The 23149-nt window shown below is 39.6% G+C and overlaps 1 protein-coding gene across 17 annotated transcripts in view; it reads right to left on the bottom strand.

The window, feature by feature from the left end:
• Positions 1–23149, bottom strand: part of SYNE1 (spectrin repeat containing nuclear envelope protein 1) — a 521352-nt gene that overhangs the window by 202928 nt on the left and 295275 nt on the right. For all 17 annotated transcript variants that reach the window (XR_010336584.1, XM_064360559.1, XM_064360560.1 and 14 more), the window contains 8 exons: positions 21716–21862; positions 16363–16488; positions 14309–14485; positions 11480–11745; positions 5024–7184; positions 1940–2277; positions 1601–1745; positions 693–911 (listed from right to left, as the gene is read on the bottom strand). Coding sequence is in view for 16 of the 17 variants with exons in the window: in XM_064360559.1 (XP_064216629.1) it covers positions 693–911; positions 1601–1745; positions 1940–2277; positions 5024–7184; positions 11480–11745; positions 14309–14485; positions 16363–16488; positions 21716–21862 (3579 nt within the window). In the remaining variant the exon portion in view is untranslated. The remainder of the gene's footprint in view (positions 1–692; positions 912–1600; positions 1746–1939; positions 2278–5023; positions 7185–11479; positions 11746–14308; positions 14486–16362; positions 16489–21715; positions 21863–23149) is intronic.

Raw genomic sequence — 23149 nt, 5'->3', positions numbered from 1 at the left:
GCTTTAAAAGATGGAAAAAGTGGCTGGGCATGGTGGCTAGTGCCTGTAATCCCAGCACTTTGGGAGGCTGAGGCAGGCAGATCACCTGAGGTCTGGAGTTCAAGACCAGCCTGGCCAACATGGCAAAACCCCATCTCTACTAAAAATAGAAAAATTAGCTGTGCGTAGTGGCGGGTGCCTGCAGTCCTCGCTACTCAGGAGGCTGAGTCAGGAGAACTGCTTGAACCTGGGTGGTATAGGTTGCAGTGAGCTGAGATCACAGCACTGCACTCCAGCCTGCGCGACAGAGACTCTATCTCAACTTAAAAAAATAAAAAAGGAAAAAGTTAAATATACAGTTTGGGTAATGAGTTAAATTTTCTGCTCATTTTCATGATAAAGAAAAAAATATCTTGGTCTTTTTCAAGGCCAGTTAAGAAAGCAAATGGGGCAAAATGGGCTTGTTCTCCTTTCAAAATGTAATTGCTTGGTTTTTCTCATTGAAATAATTTGACCCTGACTTGGGACTAAACTGTACAGTGCATTTTGTACTTTGTTTCATAACTTTGTTTTTATGTCATTGAAATAGAGATTTTAAAAAATCCTTTTTTACTTTCATAAGGCTGACTTCAAAAAGGAGCAAAATACTGTTTTTCCAAACACATGATAATCAGTGAGGAAAGAAAGGTGAGCCCATGGGCAATGGAAATTACCTTGCTGTTAAAGCCCTTCCACTCGTCCACTGCATCTTCCAGGATCTTCTCCTGGTCCAGGGCCACAGCTCGAAGGCGTGTCCAGCGCTGCCAGACAGTGGTCATCGACCTGCTCAGGGTGGCTTTGCTGGCATCATTTCCAGTTTTCTCCAATTGTAAAGCTTTGTCCTCAAGGGCCACAATTTTCTCATGGAAAGAGTTAACCACTGACACTAAAGCCTAGGGTTGGGGTTGGGGGACAGAAAAGAGAAGACAAAGGAGAGATTAATATTTTTTAAGTTCTATGGATCTTGGTAAAGCCCAAAATTTCCCACAGAAGGAAATGTTTCTATATAAATTTATTCTCCTCTAGGAACTCTTACTTTTACATTTTTTTTTTAACCAGAGTTAGTCTTAAAGTTTTTCAATGAAGTAAGGCAAATATTATTTATTTATTAAAAACAAAAGTGTATTTTTCTACGTAAAATAACATTTTTTTCATTTTTAGAATGCACCACAAATGTAAGTAAAGCAAACATAATATTTTAGTATGTTACATTTTTTTCTTATATTGCTCTGATAAAGGGAGACTCAGTTATTAATTTTTTAGTTTTATTTAAATTAATCTATCAACAAAAAGTATTTACTGACATTTTTTAAGTGCCACGTTGTATCAGATGCAAATTGCTCTGAACATCTTTTTAAAATCTTAGCTACGCATTTCCAATGGGAATTGTAAAAAGGCAGGTAACAGCATTTAATAAACTTAAAACTTCTATAAAATGTGGTTAAATGCATCCTTATTATATTGAAGCAGTCCATGTAGAAATGAAGATTTATTGATCTGTTTCTGGAGCCATCATGTTTCGAAGACCCATTACAATTACAGAGAAAAGATATTTTTAAAAAAACAAGCCCAAAACGCTGACCTTGTGTTCTGACAATTTTTCTTCTGCTTCATGACTAGAAGAAGTCTTCGACAAAGAAAACTCAGACAATTTCTTCTCTGTATCATTCATCAATTCAATAACCTCTTCCCTCGCTTTCTGGTAATCTTGCCATTGAGCTGCACATCTTGAAAGAGTCCAACAGAAATTGATAAGTAACATTCCATCACGTATTTCTACACGAAACTCTAGTGTCAGTATGTCTAATGATACTTGAGAGAAGAATGAATTTACGTACTAATGTATATCATTTGTGTATTACTACCTTTTGTGTGGAAATTCATTTCACTGAAATATAAAACACAAAACATCCTGAAATACCTTTGCAAGATATCCACTTGGGCACAAGAGTCTTGGCTCATCCTCTGGCTCCTGAGTTCCAGAGAAGCCATTTTCTGTGCTAGGTCTTCTTTGCCGGTTGGCTTGATGAGTGGGTCCAGGGTGGCTACCAGGCTGTGGAGCTCCTCCAGGTTACCGTGGAACTGATCCTCTGTGCTGAAAAACTCCATATGGCTTTTGAGATTTTCCTCTGCACTCTCCACATCTAGGCCATTGCCTGCCAACTGTAACATTTCTTGGGCATCCTCAAGCCAGTCATTAGCCGCTTGAAATACCTGATAATACCTTTGACACTGGCTATATATTTCAGTTAAGGTAGCCTAAAAAACAACAATTGCAAACATAATCAACTTTCCTTTGCAACGTGTTTGCAGGAAAGGGTTTCAATCGTTCAGTTGTTTCCCAGTCTTCAGTCTCATGGGTGTATCTGTTTAAGTGAATTGGTAAGTTATTGGAATATTTTTGTGGTGCCATCATTATCCTTGATTTTTCCTTATGCTATTCTCATTATAATTTTGTTATTGCCATTAAATTAAATATTAAGAATGAAATGGGATCAAAATTTATGTCAGTATCTTCACTAGTTCTGAAACTTCCCTCTCCGAGAAATAATATAATGCTTGGTAATATGTGGCAGAATGAATGTTTACCAAAGTGCAGGAATGTCTCAGTTGGTTAGAAGTATAACAACATGGCCAGGTGTGGTGGCTCATGACTGCAATCTCAGCATTTTGGGAGGCTGAGGGAGGCAGATCACTTGAGGTGAGGCCAGGAATTTGAGACCAGCCTGGCCAACATGGTGAAACCCTGTCTCTCCTAAAAATACAAAAATTAGCTGAGCATGCTGGTAAGCCTGTAAACCCAAGTAGCATGCCTGTAAACCCAGCTACTTGGGAGGCTGCGGCACTCAAATTGCTTGAACCCAAGAGGCGGAGGTTATAGTGAGCCAAGATCATTTCTCTGCACTCCAGACTCTTGTCTCAATTAAAAAAAAAAAGAAAGAAAGAAAAAGAAGGAAAAAAAAGAAATATAACAACACCAAACTTCCAAACTGGCATTTACCAGACCACATAGTAATTTCCGGAAGTGAAACAGTAACCTGTGAGTCTTGTTTAGAGACTGAAACAGAAAAGTTGTAAAGTTTAAGTCTGGAAGGCTGGTCCATTCAATTCCAGAAGGGAAGGAAACACTCTAACCACCCATCAATGACTGGACACAATAAGCTGCGACTGTGCAAGCGAAGATGCATAGAAATGGTAAAGAAAGTACTCATAAGATTAGCACCAATTAAAGACAGAACAGGGACAGCAAAGCATAGAATCAGTGGAGGAAATAAGAAATGCCCCAGGAAGCATGACGTTTAGTTATTTGGACCAGGATAATCAATAAGACAGCATGGCAAAAGTAGAGTCATCTTAATAGATTTAAGATTTTGGTTCAAAACTCATCAAAAGAAGCAAGCTTACCTGACAAATGTTTTTCAAGAATGAAAATTTCTGGTAACTTTTGTTCTTACTCTACATTCTAGATTCTGTATCTCTATTTATATGGATAGCTCTAGAAAAATAGTTTGAAATTTGTTTTAAACAATAGCCTTGAATCAACATGAAAAGGTTAACGTGTACTATAATTTAAAAATTCGAAATTTTACGTGAAGAAGTTTATGATGATTTTATCCAAATATTAAAAGTTTTACTATGTGAAGTGCTAACCTTAATCTCTGCAGAAAAAAAAGTTAAATGACAGCTAAGATTCATCTGAGGTTACTTTGCATCAGACCTGATGCTAAGAAGATAAACCTAATGAAAGAATCATTAATATCCCTCTTCTACAAGGAGGAACAGAGCTTCAAAGATGTCATTTCCCTAAGATCAAATAACTGCTATTAAAACTCAGATGTGCCTTCTCCCAGGCTTTAGCCACTGCATTATCCTGATGAAAGCTATCTTTTACCTAAAGGCTTGGCTGGCATCTCCTAGAATCAGAAAGACTGAAGACAGACATGGAGAAAAGAGGCCAGGAAACTAAAGGAAGTAATCCTCCACGCACTATTTTTCTCTTCTTATTTTTGAATGCACAGAACTTGCAAGCCCCAGAGCAAGCCGCAATTAGACCAATCTGGGAAGTTTTGTACATGCTCCCATTTCTTTTCGTTATCCCCAAGTCAAGTAATCATGAGTATTCTAGTCTTTCTTCTGCTGTGCTACCAGGAAGCAAGAGAAAGACAGCATTCATCCCCACAGAAGGGGGCAAGAGACGGGGCAACTAATGGGATACCCCTCAAGAAAGTAGCTTACTAGCAAGGTCAGGGCTGCATTGTCCATCTGTCTCTCTCCATTTAGACTCTTCATCTAGCACTGATTTTAGAAATAACAGGCTTCACCTTGTTTACAAAGGGCATCACTAATTATTCACTGTTAATCAATTGTACTATCGATGTACTAATATATAATATTAATCATGTTACTAATACCATTTATCATCTATTTCAAGATGAGAGATCACTGAGGCATCACCAATATAAGCAAAGTGCAGTCAAGATGGAAACCACATAAAATGAATACCATGCACATAAACAATTAAAATAACCTGGCTGGGTGTAGTGGCTCATGCCTACAATCCCAGCGCTTTGGGAGGCCAGGGAGGGTGGGGCACTTGAGGTCAGGAGTTCAAGACCAGCCTGGCCAACATGGTGAAACCCCGTCTCTACTAAAAATACAAAAATCAGCTGAGCATGGTGGCAGATGCCTGTAATCCCAGCTACTTGGGAGGCTGAGGCACAAGAATCGCTTGAACTGGGAGGTGGAGGTTGCAGTGAGCCAAGATGCACCACTGCACTCCAGCCTGGGCAACAGAGGAAAACTCCGTCTCAAAAAAAAAAAAAAGGACAAAACAAAACAAAAACACAATTAAAATAACCATTTAAGACACTGCTGAAGACGCTTTTGTGTAGTATTTAGAAAGAAATATTTAAAGAAGTAATTCCAACCAAGCAAACAAATTTCTTGTACCTGTTTACAAATAAGCAGAATAGAAAAAAGAGAAGTGAAGTCCTATTACACCCACCTGTCTGGTGCGCAAGGCTTCCTGAATGTCTCCATCTAGCTCTGAGAGCTCAGCGAGGCTGTGTTCTAAATCCGCAGAAATCAGTTCCTTGGCTTTTGTGAACTTCTCCTTTTCCTTGTGACTCAGCGCATTCATGATTCTCAAGCTGGACTGGACCTCCTCCTGATGAATTTGGATCTTTCTGATTTCCTCTTGGATGTCCTGCAGGTTGAGGTCTAGGGACACTGGCCCACTGAGTTCTGCCTTCACTCTCCTCAGCCAGTCCAGGGAGCGGCTCATCTCAGTCTGGAAGTCTATACTCTGCACCATTCTGCTCTCACATTCTGTCACCGTCTCACCAATGGCAGAAGTCAACAGTTTTAACTCCTCCTGCCAGGACTGGATCTGATTCCTGGCTTTCTCATAAGCCAAGGGGTCAAGGTGTGGGGCAAGATCTTCAAGATGTATGGCTACTCGTTTCAGTAGAATCCCTGAGTCCTGGAGACTTCCTGCCAGGGAGTGATACATTTTGAGCTTCTCCTCAGCAGGCAGTGTTTCCTCATTCACTTTGGACTGCTCTTCTTTTATAGACTTCAGTTGTCTCTCTAGCTGTTGGCACATCTTCTCGTGTTCTTGGTAAGCACTGGTGGTGTCTTCTAATAAGCTAACCCTTTGTTCTGTTTGTCGCTTCAGCCTGTGATATAAGGTGACAAGGTGCAGCATCTTGTCTGGTTGCCAAGGCTGACCTGTGCTGCGAAAACCTTCTTTTTTCTGATTCAGTTCATCCACTGCCTCCCCAAGACCCACCACTTCGTCTAAAATGGCTCTGCAACCATCTTGCAGAGACGAAGCCTCCTCAACAGCCAGGTCAGTGGGAACTTTGTTCATCCCCAAGAATTGGGCTTCAAGTTCACTCAGAGACTGGGTGGTCAACTCAATTAGGGAAGCATATTCCTTCCGAGCAAGAATTGCTTCCTGGACTTTATAGAACTTGTCTTTAGCCAAGGCAACAATTACATTAAATTGTTGGGGCAAAGCATTTAGCTTTTCACTGAGGTAGGAATGATCGACTTCATTCAGCGATGGCAGTATGGTCTGCCCAGTTCTCTGCAGCGTCAGTAGAAGATTTTCATATTCTGGAGATTGTTCAAGAATGTGCTGGTATTTGGCCAGTTGTGTATGAAGCTCAGCACTCTCATTCATTAGGTTGATTTCAGGAAAAGTAACAATATCTGCCTGTTTTAGCCAGTGGCAAGCTTTATCAAAATCTTCCTTAAAATGCTTCCTAGAAACTAAATTCTTCTCTAGTTCTTGTAACCGGTGACTGCACTTCTGTAGAACACTGTCATAGACACTCTGCAATTCCTGAAGCTTCCCCAGCACTTCACCCTTTTCCTGCTCTGTGACTCCTTTCATTAATTCACGACCCTGGGCCCAAAGTCCAGTGACTTCATTTTGGTAAGTCTTGAGGCTGGCTTGTGCACTCTTACATGTTTTGACTTGTTTGCTCACATCATCTGGTAACAGACAGATGTGTTCACGGAACATTATCTTTCGCTCATGTTGCTGAATTTGGCTGGTGGCCTGGAACACTGCCATGAGAAACTGGGTTTTCTCGGACAAGGCTTTATTTAAGTACTTTCTTCGCTGGCCCACTAAGTCACTGAGACAATTCACGTGTCTTTGTGCATCAGAAAGCGCCTTCTGGATGACCTGTCGCTCATTGAGACCAAGATCCGCCATCACCCTGTCTGCGTCCTTTATGAGCGATTTCAGGAGCATCTGCTTGGCCTCCAGTTCACTGCAGATGGCCAGGTGATCCATGAGAAGGTTCTGAGCCATCTCTGGAGGGGGGCTTTGCTTAAGGGCCTCAGCGATGTTGGGTTGTTGCTCTTCTGCCCACTCCATTAGCTCCTGAAATCTGGACTGCACCACATTTAACTCCTCCAAGTTGGTGACGGACACTTGGATTTTCCTTTTAATTAGGTCCTCAAGCTGAAACCAGCGTTGCTCTAAATGACTCGTCTGTTCTTTGACTAACTCCTTGTCATCTAAATTCAGATGCTCTATCATTTTCTGCTTTCGATCTTTCAGATCTTCAATAGCATGCTTTCTCTCCTGCAATGCCAGTGCTAACTTTTTCAGAGCTTCCAGATGGACAGCTGTACTCTCTGCATCAGATCTGAAAATACATGAAAATGTGTAAGAGCAAATTAGCTTTAGTCAACATTGATGTTTGTTCATACTATGCTAAGTTACATTTCACCTTTTTCTTTTTGGAGACCGAGTTTTGCTCTTGTTGACCATGCTGGCGTGTAATGCTGTGATCTCAGCTCACTGCAACCTCCGCCTCCCAGGTTCAAACAAGTCTCCTGCCTTAGCCTCCCAAGTAGCTGAGCTTACAAGCATGCGCCACCACGCCCAGTTAATTTTGTATTTTTAGTAGAGACAGAGTTTCTCCATGTTAGTCAGGCTGGTCTTGAACTCCTGAGTTCAAGTAATCCACCCGCCTCAACCTCCCAAGGTGTTGGGATTACAGGTGTGAACCACTACTCCCAGCTGAAACTTCACCATTTTCTTTAAGTGGATCTTCTGAGCTTAGAATTGGGAGTAGCTCAATTCATGGTTTATTGACCAAAGTGCTATAATTAAGGCATACAAGATTCATCAGATGTCAGTACTAGAAGTTGAATCAAATCAAGTTGCCTACTTCTTTTTAGCTGATAATTGCCTTCTAATCAAATCAGAATATGTTTTTATCTTCCTCTGGTTCTTATCAACTGAGCAGAATCTATATGGTAACAAGATCCCTAGATGGTTTGGGTAATGTTAAACAGTGAGAAGCACTGATCGACCATATTCTAGAAAATGATACTGAAAGAAACTAACATGTGATGCATGATTTATGTGCTTTCTTTTGTGAAGAGGGTCCAACAAACAATATCATGCTAGGTAGTATAATCTGTAAGGTATAGCCAGCAGCTTTAATGGCTACTTAATTGTGTACTTGGATATTTTCTGCTTATCAATAGAAATCCTTACTAATAAGTGTGAAATGCAAAGAATTCTCATTCCTTTGATTATGAAGCACACATTAAAAAATGGAATCTTACAGTCTTTTTTTTTTTTTTTTGAGATGGAGTTTCACTCTTATTGTCCAGGCTGGAGTGCAATGGTGCCATCTCGGCTCACCGCAACCTCTGCCAACTAGGTTCAAGTGATTCTCCTGCTTCAGCCTCCTGAGTAGCTGGGATTACAGGCATGTGCCACCATACCCAGCTAATTTTGTATTTTTAGTAGAGATGGGGTTTCTTCATGTTGGTCAGGCTGGTCTTGAACTCCCAATCTCAGGTGACCTGCCCACTTCAGCCTCCCAAAGTGCTAGCATTATAGGCCTGAGCCACTGCATCTAGCCTTATAGTCTTCTTTATGTATTAAATGATCAGTTCTGAAGTATGAGAAGCAGGGTTGGGAGGCAGTATAAGGAGTTCTGTTTGGGACACAGTAAGTCTCAGGTACATGTGGGCCTACTGTAAGCCAGAAATATGAGTTGTTAATGTTGACTGGATTTATCCCAAAGATCAGTAAAATGTTAAGTATCAAGCAAAAGCAAACAAATCAGAAAATGATATACCAAAATATACCCCTAAAATCCCCACCATGATTTGATGATATCTAGAACAATGTTTGCAGTTTTCATTGCTGTAAACTAGTAAATTGGTGCACAAGAAGTGTAGATTTTAACAATTATAGAGATCAAAAGTATGGAATGGTTTCATATAATGACCTGGTGTGAGTGTGTGTATTCCTATTTTTCAAAGAACCAAATCATGAGCAAACTCCTGTTCACAATTGCTACAAAAAGAATAAAATACCTAGGAATACAACTAACAAGGGATGTGAAGAACCTCTTCAAGAAAAACTACAAACCACTGCTTAAGGAAATAAGAGAGGACACAAACAGATGGAAAAACATTCCATGCTCATGGTGGAAGAATCGATATCGTGAAGGCCATACTACCCAAAGTAATTTATAGATTAAACGCTATCCCCATCAAGCTACCATTGACTTTCTTCACAGAATTGGAAAAAAATCACTTTAAACTTCATATGAAACAAAGAAAGCCTGCATAGCCAAGACAATCCTAAGCAAAAAAAAAAAAAAAAAGAAAAGAAAAACAAAGCTGGAGGCATCATGCTACCTGACTTCAAATTATACTACAAGGCTACAGTAATTAAAACAGCATGGTACAGTACCAAAACAGATATAGACCAATGGAACAGAACAGAGGCCTCAGAAGTAATGCCACACATCTACAACCATCTGATCTTTGACAAACCTGACTAAAACAAGCAAGGGGGAAAGCATGCCCTATTTAATAAAAACTGTTGGGAAAACTGGCTAGCCACATGCAGAAAGCTGAAACTGGATCCCTTCCTTACACCTTATACAAAAATTAACTCAAGATGTATTAAAGATTTAAACATAAAACCTAACACCATAAAAACCCTAGAAGAAAACCTAGGCAATACCATTCAGGACATAGGCATAGGCAAGGAATTCATGACTGAAAGACCAAAAGCAATGGAAACGAAAGCCAAAATAGACAAATGAGATCTAATTAAACTTAATAGCTTCTGCACAGCATAAGAAAATATCATTAGAGTGAACCAGCAACCAACAGAATGGGAAAAAACTTTTGCAATCTACCCATCTGACAAAGGGCTAATAACCAGAATCTACAAAGGACTTAAACAAGTTTACAAGAAACAACCAACCCACCCCATTTTAAAGTGGGAGAAGGATAGATATGAACAGACACTTTTCAAAAGAAGACATTTATGTGACCAACAAACATATGAAAAAAAGCTCATCATCACTGGTCATTAGAGAAATGAAAATCAAAACCATATTGAGATGTCATCTCACACCAGTTAGAATGGTGATCATTAAAAAATCTGGAGACAACAGATGCTGGAAAGGATGTGGAGAAATAGGAACACTTGTACACTGTTGGAGGGGGTGTACATTAGTTCAACCATTGTGGAAGACAGTGTGGCAATTCCTCAAGGATCTAGAACTAGATATACCATTTGACCCAGCAATCCCATTACTGGGTATATACTCAAAGGATTATAAATCGTTCTATTATAAAGACACATGCACATGTATGTTTATTGTGGCACTGTTCACAATAGCAAAGACTTGGAACCAACCCAAATGCCAATCAATGATAGACTAGATAAAGAAAATGCGGCACATATACACCATGGAATACTATGCAGACATAAAAAAGTATGAGTTAATATCCTTTGCAGGGACATGGATGAAGCTGGAAACCATCATTCTCAGCAAACTGATTCAAGAACAGAAAACCAAACACCGCATGTTCTCACTCATAAGTGGGTGTTGAACAATAAGAACACATGGACACAGGGAGGGGAACATCACACATGGGGGCCTGTCAGTGGGTGAGAGGACTAGGGGAGGGATAGCAGAGGGTGGGGAGACTGGGAAGGGATAACATTAGGAGAAATACCTAATGTAGATGACGAGGGGATGGATACAGCAAACCACCATGGCAGGTGTATACCTATGTAACAAAACTGCACTATCTGCACATGTACCCCAGAACTTAAAGAATAATTTAAAAAAAAGGAAAGCTAAGAGGGGGTCAATCACTACATAATCACAAAAGACACAAATTAACTGAAATTGGATTGTTTGCTAATTTCTAGACTCTTACAAGAAAAAAACCTGACTGAATTACATAGAATGCATTCATTACTTTATAGACTTGATAAGAAACCTAGGGAGCATATAGGTTCGACAAGGATTCATTTCATGAATTCATAGATGATATCCCATAACTTGTAATTAAGCAAAATTAGAAATATTTTTAGAATATTCTTTGAGGTCACAGAGAAAATGGTGCCATTTTCAAACATTTCTCTTTTACCCACTGGTTAAATTAATATCGAACCGGGAAATCCATGACTCTATATCCATACGAAAACATTAGGTGCATAATGACATTTTACTTACCAATATTAATAATAATAAACAATAGATGCTATACCTAAGACATTTTAATTTTCTTTTTTCTTTTATTTTTTTCTTGAGACAGGGTCTTGCTCTGTAACCCAGGCTGGAGTGCAGTGGTACAATCTCGGCTCACTGCAGCCTCCTCCCCCAGGGTTCAAGTGATTCTCCTGCCTCAGCCTCCCAACTGGCTGGGATTACAGGCAGGCACTACCACACCCAGCTAATTTTTGTATGTTTAGTAGAGATGGGGTTTCACCATGTTGCCCAGTTGGTCTCGAACTCCTGACCTCAAGTGATCCACAAGCCTTGGCCTCCCAAAGTGCTAAGATTGCAGGCATGAACCACTGCACCTGGCCACATTTCAAATTTTTAAAGCTATTAGGAAATATCTAGCTTAGCATTTTAATGACCCGTAGGAGAATTTCTGTTACCTTGCCAAGTTATCCCATTCTGTCGTAAATTTTTCTAGGAACACTTCAACGACATTCATACAGTCATGGTAATTTCTTGTTCTCTGAAGATCCTCTTCCCTTTGCAAGCACAGATTGTTAGACTGATGGCACAGATCGAGCCACTGATCATTTAAATGATTTATTTCCTTGTGTTCAGGTGACTCCTCCTTCTTTGTTAACTTATTCACCTTTTCTATTATAGTGTTCACGGATGCCTGTTTGCTCTGTAGTTTCTTAACAAAATCCTAAAGGATAACAGCAACAAAAAATAGGTAATGTGTAAAGAAATCCCCAAATAAATACAGAGGGGAACACAGACATAAGACTTTAAACACAATAAGTTTCTTAATATGAAAAAACTGAAGAATGTACAACAAGTCATGGGAAACAAAGAGAAAATCTAAAAATCACCATACCTGTTTATGAACATACATTCCCAAGAATCAGGGTAGCTGTGATAAATTCTTTTATTGTACTATTTCGAGAGGCGTAAAGAAAAACTAATAAATGTGAACATTACAGTCATTAATGAAAAAAGTCACTATCTTACCTTGAAGCGCGGCCTTAGTTTTCTAAAAATTTTTAAAGAGTTCATGCTTTTCCAAATGTATTCTTAAACTAAAAGTGCTTTTGTTCTCAAGATATCAGGACGTTAGGATATTTCCTAGATCTGTTGAGCCCTGGGTCTGTCAAGTCCTGGATCTGCTCAGTAAACATGATCGACTTGTTTCCTTACCTAAATATCCTGCGACTAAGAATGCCTAACTTTCTGGGAATGCAGCCCAGCAGGTCTCAGCCTCATATTATCCAGCCCCTATTCAAGATGGAGTTGCTCTAGTTTGAACACCTCTGACAGAAACCTTCCAAATGTAAGAGACGAGACAAAATAGCTTGGGTCACCAGGTGGGCAGTGGTGCTATGGACAAAGTTGGGGAAGGCTGGAGTCCATTCACACACTGGAAAGACAATGGTTTAGATTCACCTACTCCCTGCGCATACAGCAATAGGAAGTCTCTCTCTCAGATACCATCTCTGCCAGCCCAACACCTGCCCAGAGGATCGTTTATTTGGATAGTGGTTCCTCCAGGGGGTTGGTTCATGGGCTTCCACACTCTCCCTCTGCTCCCTCTCATTTCCATTTACTTCTTCCCCCTCTCCCACTACCCCAAAATTCTCTTAAATCCCCTGACTGATGATATATGAAATTTTGTCCTTAAAGCTAGGTTCAATCGCAATTAAAATGTTAATACAACCACAGTATCATCTTGAATGTTTTAAGTATGTGCATATCTAAAACAGATACAACAAAATATTAGCATTGTTTATTATCTCTGAATAGTAGTATCACAGATGATTTAAATTTGCTTCTTAAGACATTTCTGTATTTTCCAACCCTTTTATAATAAAACTTTTCTTATACGTTTTAAAAAATTAAATTTCTAGGATAGCTCACAAATTTTTTCAAAGAGTTCATGCTTTTGAGAAAAAAGAAATCTAATTTATTATTCCTATTCCCTTTTTTTCTGCACTTGCAAACAGTACTCCAGTAGACAATATATTATTATTGACCCATAATCACAGAGAAAAAATAAATCTTAAAGTTTATTAAAAATCGGATCCAACTTCCAATCAAGTTAATACACTTATAATTTTCTTTTTTCTTTTTTCTTTTTGTTCGTTTGTTGAGACAGAGTCTCACTCTGTGGCCGGGGTTGGAGTGCAGGTGCACGGTCATGGCTCACCGTAACCTCCACTTCCCAAGTTCAAGTGATTCTCATGCCTCAGCCTCCCAAGTAGCTGGGATTATAGGCATGTGCCATGGAAGGCTAATTTTTGTATTTTTAGCAGAGATGGGGTCTCACCGTGTTGGCCAGGCTGGTCTCAAACTCCTGGCTTCAAGTGATCTGCCCACCTCAGCTTCCCAAAGTGCTGGGATTACAGACATGAGCCACCACACCTGGTCACAATTTTCTATATATTTGAAATTATTTAAATTATATATAAATATATAATATAAACTGTATTTATATTATACATTAAATTAATTACATATTGACTAAATATATAATTAATGAATTGATAAGCTTGTAGTCCTACAGCTTTAGCATAATATGGTGATAAAAATCTAAAAAAATCATGTTTCATGTTTGCTTAGTCTCAGAGTCTTCTGACTAAGCAGTCTACTCTGTAGACTAAATCACACCTGCTTTTTTTCAGGAACAATGTAGAGGATGAATGTCTTCTGATGCAAGTGGCCATCTGAAGCTTCAATAATATATTTGAATGTTTACTCTATAATCTGTTTTCCCTGGTACCAAATGAAGTTTGTTAGATTTGCTATTCCTTAAAGCAGCAGTCCCCAAACTTTTTGGCACCAGGTATGGGTAATTTTTCCATGAACGGGGCTGGCGGGGGATGGTTTCAGGATGAAGCTGTTCCACCTCAAATCATCAGACATTAGTTAGATTATTGTAAGGAGCGCACAACATAGATCCCTTGCATGTGCAGTTCACAATAGGGTTTGTGCTTCTATGAGAATGTGATGCAGCCTCTGATCTGACAGGAGGCAGAGCTCAGGCAGTAAGGCTTGCTCAGCTCCCACTGTGCGGCCAGGTTCCTAACAGGTCATGGACCAGAACTGGTTCATGACCTGGGGGTTGGAGACTCCTGCCTTAAACTTAAAGAGTTGTATTAATATCTAAGGACTGACAGACACTCAGGCATATTGAAGTGAATACGCTGAACACATTTCAACTTTTCTACTCTGTTGGCCTCTTTTATCTCCCCTGGGTACAAATTAATTCCCACCTTAACTTGGGAAACCATGTTCTGTGCAATATTCAGCTCCAGTTCAGAGTGTCTCCTCTTCATGTTCTGCAGTTGCTGATCGGCATCTTGCAGGTAAATCCAGAGCTCAGCCTTCAGATGCTTGATCTCTTCCCAACCCTGAGTTAAGTTCTGGGCCTGGACAAGTCTTTGTTCAATCTTGAGGAAACAGAGATAAAAGTTAGCAACCATACATGGAAACATTTATGGTTAATGAATCAAAGATGTAATTCTCTAGCTCATCTGCGTGCTCATCTGACACACATACACACACAAGCACAAACACACACACACAATACATAAATCTGAAAAGTACTTCTTTATTTGCTTCAGGAAAAGCAGATTTTCTTTTATATTTAGGATTTCTAAAGACTTTGAATGTCTACACATTATGCTATATGGTTTTAATCAGTATCATGAAACTCTAAGTCTAAAGCTGCTCTAATGATTTTTTGCATTGGGCATTTCAGTCGATTCATCTGACTCATCAATTTGGTGTTGGGGTTAACTAGAAAAGACTTCTGTTGTTCTCTGTTGTACATTTGTTCATCTTTCTTACAACAATCTGAATTATAATGTTTTGGATATGTCTTTAGATCTGCTTCACTCGTTTTTGAAGGTGTGTAATTTGTTTCAACAAATCATTTCTGTAAAAAATAAATGAGTTATATTGGCTAGATGCAGTGGCTCATGTCTGTAATCCTAGCACTTTGGGAGGCCAAGGCAGGTAGATTGCTTGAGCTCAGGAGTTCGAGACCCACCTGGGCAACATGGTGAAACCCTTTCTCTACTAAAATACTAAAAAACTAGCTAGGTGTGGTGGTATGCACCTGTAGTCCCAGCTACTCGGGAGGCTGAGGCATGAGAATTGCTTGAACCAGGGAGGCAGAGGTGGCAGTAAGCCGAAATTGCACCACTGCACTCCAGCCTGGGCAACAGAGGGAGACTCTGTCTCCAAAAAAAAAAAAAAAAAAAAAAAAAAAAAAAGATATAAAATAAATGAATGGGTTACATGAACTTTTGTAAGAATTTAAAAACAGATTTGTTTTGATAATATTAGAGAGATAAACCTTATTATTTTGACATTTTTTTCCTGGGAATCATTTTACTATTCTGTGAATATTTAATAAATACCAAAACTAAGTCTTATTTCTTTTCTAAACTCAAATGTGGGCCAGGCATGGTGGCTCATGCCTGTAATCCCAGTACTTTGGTAGGCCAAGGTGGGAAGATTGCTTGAGCCTGGGAGTTCGAGACCAGCCTGGACAACATAGCGAAAGATATAAAAATTAGCTGGGCGTGGTGGTGCATGCCTATAGTCCCAGCTATTCGGGAGGCAGAGGTAGAACGATCACCTGAGCCCAAGAGGTTGAGGCTTCAGTCAGTGGTGATGGAGCCACTGCACTCCAGCCTGGGTGGCAGAGTGTGACTCAAAACAAACAAACAAACAAACAAACCCAAATGTGTTTCATTGAAGAGTTTAAGGCTGCAGTGGCAGCAGAGGTGAATACACAGCTTCAGTGCTGCCGTCTGTCGGTGTGGACTGGTACTGCTAGCTCATCACAGCTTGGACAGTTTCAAAATCTTTCTGAACACCACACTCTACCAATGAACTAGAAGGATTGTGACGGGGGCGTGCTCTTTGGCATCCTTGATATAATAAAGAAAGGGTCAAGAGCCCCTTTCATATTAAGTATTGCCTAAAGAAAAAGATAGAAAACGAGAAAAGAACAAAAAAAAGTGCAGGAAAACAGGAAAAGAGAATGGTAATTGAGGAGAAAAAAGAAAGGTGCTAATGGGCAGTGAATTAATGAGACTAAGTGATTCAGTCCCCACCTGGTGTCATCAATGTCAGGATGTGCTTAATTTTCTATGACTTAGCTGAAATGCCAATATCTATTTATTATAATGGCTGTAGAAGCCTTGTATACAGCAAGAACAACCCAAGAGCTGTTTTCTTTCAGCCTCACATGAAATATTCAAGCAAGAGACTATAATAAAACAAACAAATTCAATGGGATTTTTCATTGTCTTACCATTTGCTCTGTTTGTTGAATGTCTTTTGCTGTGGTTTTCACCGAAGCATTTGACAAGTCGCACATGGAGCAGAGGAGATCTAGATAGGTCCTTGCCTGCTCTTGCAAAGCTCTAAAGTGTTTGACCTGGAAAAGGCAATTGTCAGAGCGAAAGAGATGCATCAGCTATTTAGATGGCAAATACTTGTATCACTTGTAATATTCTGTTGACATTTCAAAAATAATCTTGCTATGCTCAGTGTTTTCACCATTTTGTTAAAGTGACGTATATTAGTGACTCACAGGAAGAAATTCAAAACACCGATGGGGATTTATGTGTCCACCATTTGCTTCTCCTTGTAAGTAAAGTATTCTGTGGTCTGGGAAAGAGGAAAACCCAAAATCTTCTATAATCTTTCCAGATTATTTGCTCATGTGCCAGCTTATTTTGCATTTCAGAGAAAGAATTTGTAGCCTACTCTGGCCTGCTTCTTAACACGTTTCTGCCTATCTTAGAGAGAGAAGGCAAAGGTCAGTGAGTTGGTAGGTTTCATTGGAGTGAGGGGAAAACACAGATGTCTAGGCTTCTTTTTCTCTGCAGGAGATTCATCTTGTGCTCTTCTTTTTCTACAAGTCCAAGAAAGGCTTCTCCAGGTGGATCTTTAATCTATTTACAGGAACAAAGAAATGTGTTTCTTTGCAGATGCTCAGATTCTATTCAGGCTCCATTTTAGATACTGGGAATAGAGCATAAAGCAAAACCCTTGCTCCCATGGAGTTTACATTCTCAGGAGGGAGACGAATGAATATAAACAAACAAACATGTGCTGGAATGTTTGGTAGTGCTAAACAGCATGTAGAAAAACCAAGATGCTAAGCAGATAGTGTATGAGAAAGAAGCGCTGCTATGGCAGGGACAGTGTATCTCCCAGGCCCCTCTGTGGAAAAGACCTGAATGCACAGCATGTCATAAGGTAAGAACATTCCAGACAGGTGGATATAGTGGGCAGAGAGCCAGCAAATGCAAAGCTCTGAGGCTGAAGCACAGTGAACCAAGCAGGAGCAGAGGTCGGCAAGCAGGGTGGGGGCAAGTCATGGAGCCCCCTTATAAGGAGAGCTGACCATACATCCCAATCTTCTGGGCTTTGTCTCTAGTCTAGAGTTCCTCAGCTCAGAACTATTGACGCTTGACTCCAAATAATTCTTTGTGGTCAGGGGCTGCCTTATACATTGCAGAATGTCAGCAGCATCCTTTGCGTCTGTCCACTTAATGCCAGCAGCACCCCCATCACTCCCAGTTGTGACAACCAACAACGTGTTTAGACATTGCCAAATGTCCCCTGTGGGAGCAAAGTCACCATCTCCCCCACCCCAGTTGTGAACCACTGCTCTAGTCCCATTGGATGATGTCAAGCAGACTCTGTCCTATCAAGAGGGTTCTATTTGGGAAAACAAATCATATAACCAGCCTATTCATAAGCCATGGTAAGAAGGTTCGAATTTAAGTGCGATGGGATAATACTGGGAGCATCATGGTCTGAGACAGGCTTTCAAAGACTCCCTTCTAACATCGTGTGGAGAACAGGTCGCAGGGGCTGTAGGCAGCAACGGTGCGCAGGTGTTACTACTGCACGGATCGGATGAACTGTGAAGATGGCCTGACCGGGGTGGTGGCTGAGGTGGTGAGAAGTGGTTCTTGTTTACTACATAAATAGGGATGAATAAGGAGGGTGGTATCGACTGCAAGTTATAAGGGTAAAGCCAACCTCCAGGATTTTCCAGAATCATAGAGTCAATCATGGCACCTGATTTTTTGACTCTGCTCTCAATATTTGTCCTCTGCACTGTGTGGATTACCTAGACACACTATGCTCCTGTGGATATAATAAATACAGATCAATTTCACATAAAGTCAGAAGTAGCAGCTTTTCAATTGAATGTACAAGCTATCTATGGTGTTGTGAGTTGTCAGCCACTGTGCACAAGTACCACATCATGCACCTATGACCCAGAGACTGTTATTTGTCTCAAACAACTTTGGGATATGAGAAGAGAACACGTTGTCAGAATTTCTGTTTTATGAACATATTTAATTGAAAGAAATGATGGTATATTGTGAGATTTATATAATTGGGCTGATTCTGGAAGCATTGGAAACAGTATATAGAGTGTCAGTGACCACACAGCTGCAAAAGATATTTGGTAAAATCAACTTTACAGAAAAATCTTTTTTTTTTTTTGAGACAGAGGCTCCCTCTGTCACCCAGGCTGGAGTGCAGTGGCGTGATCTCAGCTCACTGCAACCTCCACCTCCTGGGTTCGAGCAATTCTCTTGCCTCAGCCTCCCAAGTAGCTGGGACTACAGGCTCAAGCCACCACGCCCCGTTAATTTTTTGTATTTTTAGGAGAGACAGAGTTTCATCATGTTAGGCAGGATGGTCTCAATCTCCTGACCCTGTGATCCACCCACCACCTCCCAAACTGCTGGATTACAGGTGTGAGCCACCGTGCCCGGCCAGAAAAATTTTATAGTACTTTTTTCCATTCCCTAAAGTTCACATTTTATGCCTAATAAAAACATGTAGCAGATCGAATGGAATCGACTCCATGTGCCATTATCTTGTGGAAGTGGGGGTGTATTATCTTCACATATGTATTAAGGCTTTGCTACACGGGTGGTGCTGGGAATACACACTGCAGCTTGGTACCATGCCCATTATATGTGGATTCTCCAGTCACAAATCCAAGCTCAGCAGCCACTAAGGGCCTGCCCGGTTTTACATGAACACAGTAAGTCCTCACTTATGTTGTCAGCAGGTTCTTGGAAACTGCAACTATTTTAAGCAAAAAGTCATATAATGAAACAATTTTTGTTTTCATCAATGTTATAACAAACCTGCATGTTGAAGGAAATGACATCATATGAGGACCTGCTGTACACGGTCTTGCTTAAAGTTTCAGTTTCTAAGACCTATCGATGGCATTAAGTGAGGACTTACTGCATCCGCCAAGGAAAAAACTAAAAACAAATAAAAAACAAAAGAAATTTAAAAAAACAAAACAAACAAAAAACAAGGAAACAAAATTAAAAAAAACCTTTCCACCTCAGAGTGACTGTGATCCAGGTGTCTCCACCACCTCGAAATCCCTCCTCTGGCTACTTTCAAAAGGGAGAAAGATCATTTTGAGAGACCCGTGAAAGAGGTGGAAACAGGGAACCAGAGAGTCACATAATCTGGAAGAAGATCAGTGTCTGCCTGTGGGTATGTGTAGTAAACCTCTTCCTGCCCTAGCAAAAGATCACTGGCATTAATACTTTCTTCTCCCCTCATCTCTTTTATTTATTTATTTATTTTTTGGTAACAAAGGAGAAAAATTGTGTTGATCTGAATTGTTCTGAATAAATTGCATTGGAAACAGCCACAAGAAAGGTGGCTTGTGATTCAAGAAAGCTCAGTCTAATACAAAAGGCAGAGGATAGGCAGTCCTTCATTCATTTTTTTCCAACAATTGCATTCCGAGGTTTTGGGTTTTTTTTTGTTTTGTTTTTGAGACAGTCTTGCTCTGTTGCCCAGGCTGGAGTGCAATGGCGTGATCTCGATTCACTGCAACCTCCACCTCCCAGGTTCAAGCAATTCTCCTGCCTCAGCCTCCCAAGTAGCTGGGATTACAGGTGTGTGCCACCATGCCCGGCTAATTTTTTTTTTTTTTTTTTTGTATTTTTAAGTAGAGACAGGGCTTTACCATGGTGGAGGGCTGGTCTCAAACCCCTGACCTCGGGATCTGTTCGCCTCAGCCTCCTTCATTTTTCTTGATTCAAGGAGAACCATGTTTCATTTGTCCTGATCCTATTCTTATAAAGTATAATATGAATGGTTTTGTGAACCATTTAATGACAATGCAAATCATTTAAGCCTTTAGAAAGTAGACTTTGGCAGATGAATTAACTAGACACATTTTTTTATGTGGACTCAATGAACAAATGCATTATGTTATTCTCAATTTGTGCATTATGTTATTCTCTTATTAAATTATTTGTTTAATACTGTTAATTCATATCTGGCAGCAATAATCTTTATAACTAAATTCCTCTAAAATATTTTCCCATGGGGTTAGCACTGCATACAAAAGCTGCTTAGTACAAAAGTTTAAAAAATATTTCCCACATACTCTGAATAAGTCTCAGAAACAACATTTTAAGCCTGTGGATGTCAAATTAATATGCAATAGAATTCCTTTCACATAATAAAAATGAACATTTCATTCATTGTCCATTCAGTAATTATTTATGAAGTACCTTGTTTATGCTTCAAAACTATGTGAGAAGCTAGTATTACTTTTCTGTTTATAAATCATGTTTATTTGCAGTGTGATATTTATATTTCATTATAACTTTTGGAAGTAAGTATACTTATAAATGTCACTTTTGATAGTAAGAAACTATCTTGGAGGCTCGGAGAAATTAAGTGACTTACCCATGGTCCCCCAACAGATTAGGTAACAGAACTGATCTTTGGTTACAGTGCCCATTCTCTTTCTTTCTTTCTTTTTTTTTACGATCTTGGCTCACTGCAACCTCTACCTCCTAGATTCAAGCAATTCTTGTGCTTCAGCTTCCGTAATAGCTGGGATTACAGGTGCCTGCCACCACCCCCAGCTAATTTTTGCATTTTTAGTAGACATGAGGTTTTACCATGTTGGCAGGATGGTCTTGAACTCTTGACCTTATGTGATCCACCCGCCTTGGCCTTTCAAAGCACTAGGATTACAGACTTGAGCCACTATGTCCGGCCCTATTCTCTTTTTTTTTTCTGTTTAATAATTAATTTTAATATTTATTACTTTATTTTATTTTTTATTGTTATTTTTTGATTTTTTGGGACAGAGTCTTGCTTTGTCACCTAGGCTGGAGTGCAGTGGCATGATCTTGGCTCACTGCAATCTCTGCCTCCTGGGTCCAAGTGATTCTCCTGCCTCAGCCTCCAGGGTAGCTGGGATTATGCATGTATACCACCATGCCTGGCTAATTTTTGTATTTTTAGTAGAGATGAGGTTTCACCATGTTGGCCAGGCTGGTCTCAAACTCCTGACCTCAAGTGACCCACCCATTTCAGCTTCCCAAAGTGCTGGGATTGTAGGCATGAGCCATTGCGCTCAGCCCCCATTCTCTTTCTAGTCTACCAGGTTGGTCCCTCAGTATCATGTCCATCTTCTGGCTGGCACATGAACTCCACTAGAGCCAACCTCAGACCTTATTCCTACTTTTAGATTCCCAGGAGCCAATACAGTTTGGCACATCATAGGTACTTCACACATTTTCATTGACTGTATGAATGATTCACAAGAATAACACAAACTTTCAGGAGTTTACTACCTGCTTAACGGCTTCTGCCCTACTAAGAGGTGGTTGAGGGCTTGGCTCTAAATCTGGCTGGACTGCAGAAAGCCAGGCCTGGCACTGCTGCAGGGTGTCTTGTCGGCTGACATGCTTCTGAAGTTCATGCTCCAAACTCTGGTACACCTGAGAATACAACCACGCTGAGATTAGGAGAACTGCTTTCTACCTCTACAAAGATCACTGGAATTCAATGAAACATGCCCAGTACTTCTAAATGGATTTTCCCCCAAGACTCCCCAATTTTATACACATATCTAAAGCAGTTGTATGTCTCCCCATATGTTCCAAAATGCAATGGCCATCCCCCAGTTGATAACTTCTCAGTCCACACATCACAATGTAATATCTGGATTAGGGGAAGAGAACATGAGCAGAGTAAATATAACTATAGAGGCATGCCAGAATACACAAAATCATTGACGTTAATTGTCATAAACATGTTACAGGTTTTTGCAGCTTCTCTTCCTATGGTATAGATATTGCACTTTTTATTTAAGCTAGCAACTAAAAGTAAAAATAAAACATGATCTCAAAAAAGATAACCAATGTTTCTCTAAGTACAATGCTTCTGCATTCGAGATTGTGTAAAATTTGAACTAAATTTTAACATAAGGAGTGGAGAGGTGAATGCCCTCACTTCATCTTAGAAGTCATGTTCCAGGGCAAAAATAATCCAGAATAATTCATACATTTTCTGATACGTCTATTTAATTAATTAATCCTTAACAAGCCAACCAATTTTCATTTTATCCATAGACATATTAAGAAATAATTATGTGTCTACTTGAGATTAAGATGATATATATCTGTGAAGTTTCCATTTATAAAAAAGGAAAAAGGAAGAAAAGTAGTTTAACCTGGCAATTCTTTCACTACTGAGACAATAGAAGCAATCATTGAATTCTGCTTTTCTCTGTCATCATTTAAATTCATCATATTCATCTGACATTAGGTTCATCCCTTATTTATTCTTGATCTAAGCAGAATTTTTAAAAGAATGGTGTTTTGTTCTCTTTATCACTTTTGCTAACTTTAATTATAAAGTTCTGATTATGGTCTTAGAATTTCATCTGCTTTTTTAAATTTTAAAAATTATGTTGGTCTTTCTAACATCCACTAATTTTTTTTTTTAACTTAAAACTGTATACCTAATGCAAAGGAAATGCCCACTGTGAAGGAAGTCAGTGTACAAGAAATCTCTGTTGAATGAGTGAATGAATGAACTCGCTGGAAAGTTCTATGTGTAGCTCATTTTCTCTCTTTACTCCCCCTTTTCCCCCTTTGTTATCATTTTCAATTATTCATTAGATTTTTTTTATTCCTTCTTTTGTTAACTTTTGAAGGTGATTTTTTTTTAAGTCTAGGAAGTTGACTAATGTCATCCAGTATTTTTTAAATTAATATTATGGT

The sequence above is a fragment of the Aotus nancymaae genome, unplaced genomic scaffold (genome assembly GCF_030222135.1).
Source record: "Aotus nancymaae isolate 86718 unplaced genomic scaffold, 86718_ANA_hifiasm-v0.15.2.pri h1tg000040l, whole genome shotgun sequence".
Classification (NCBI taxonomy): Eukaryota; Metazoa; Chordata; class Mammalia; order Primates; family Aotidae; genus Aotus; species Aotus nancymaae.
This window is presented reverse-complemented; position numbering and strand designations above follow the sequence as displayed.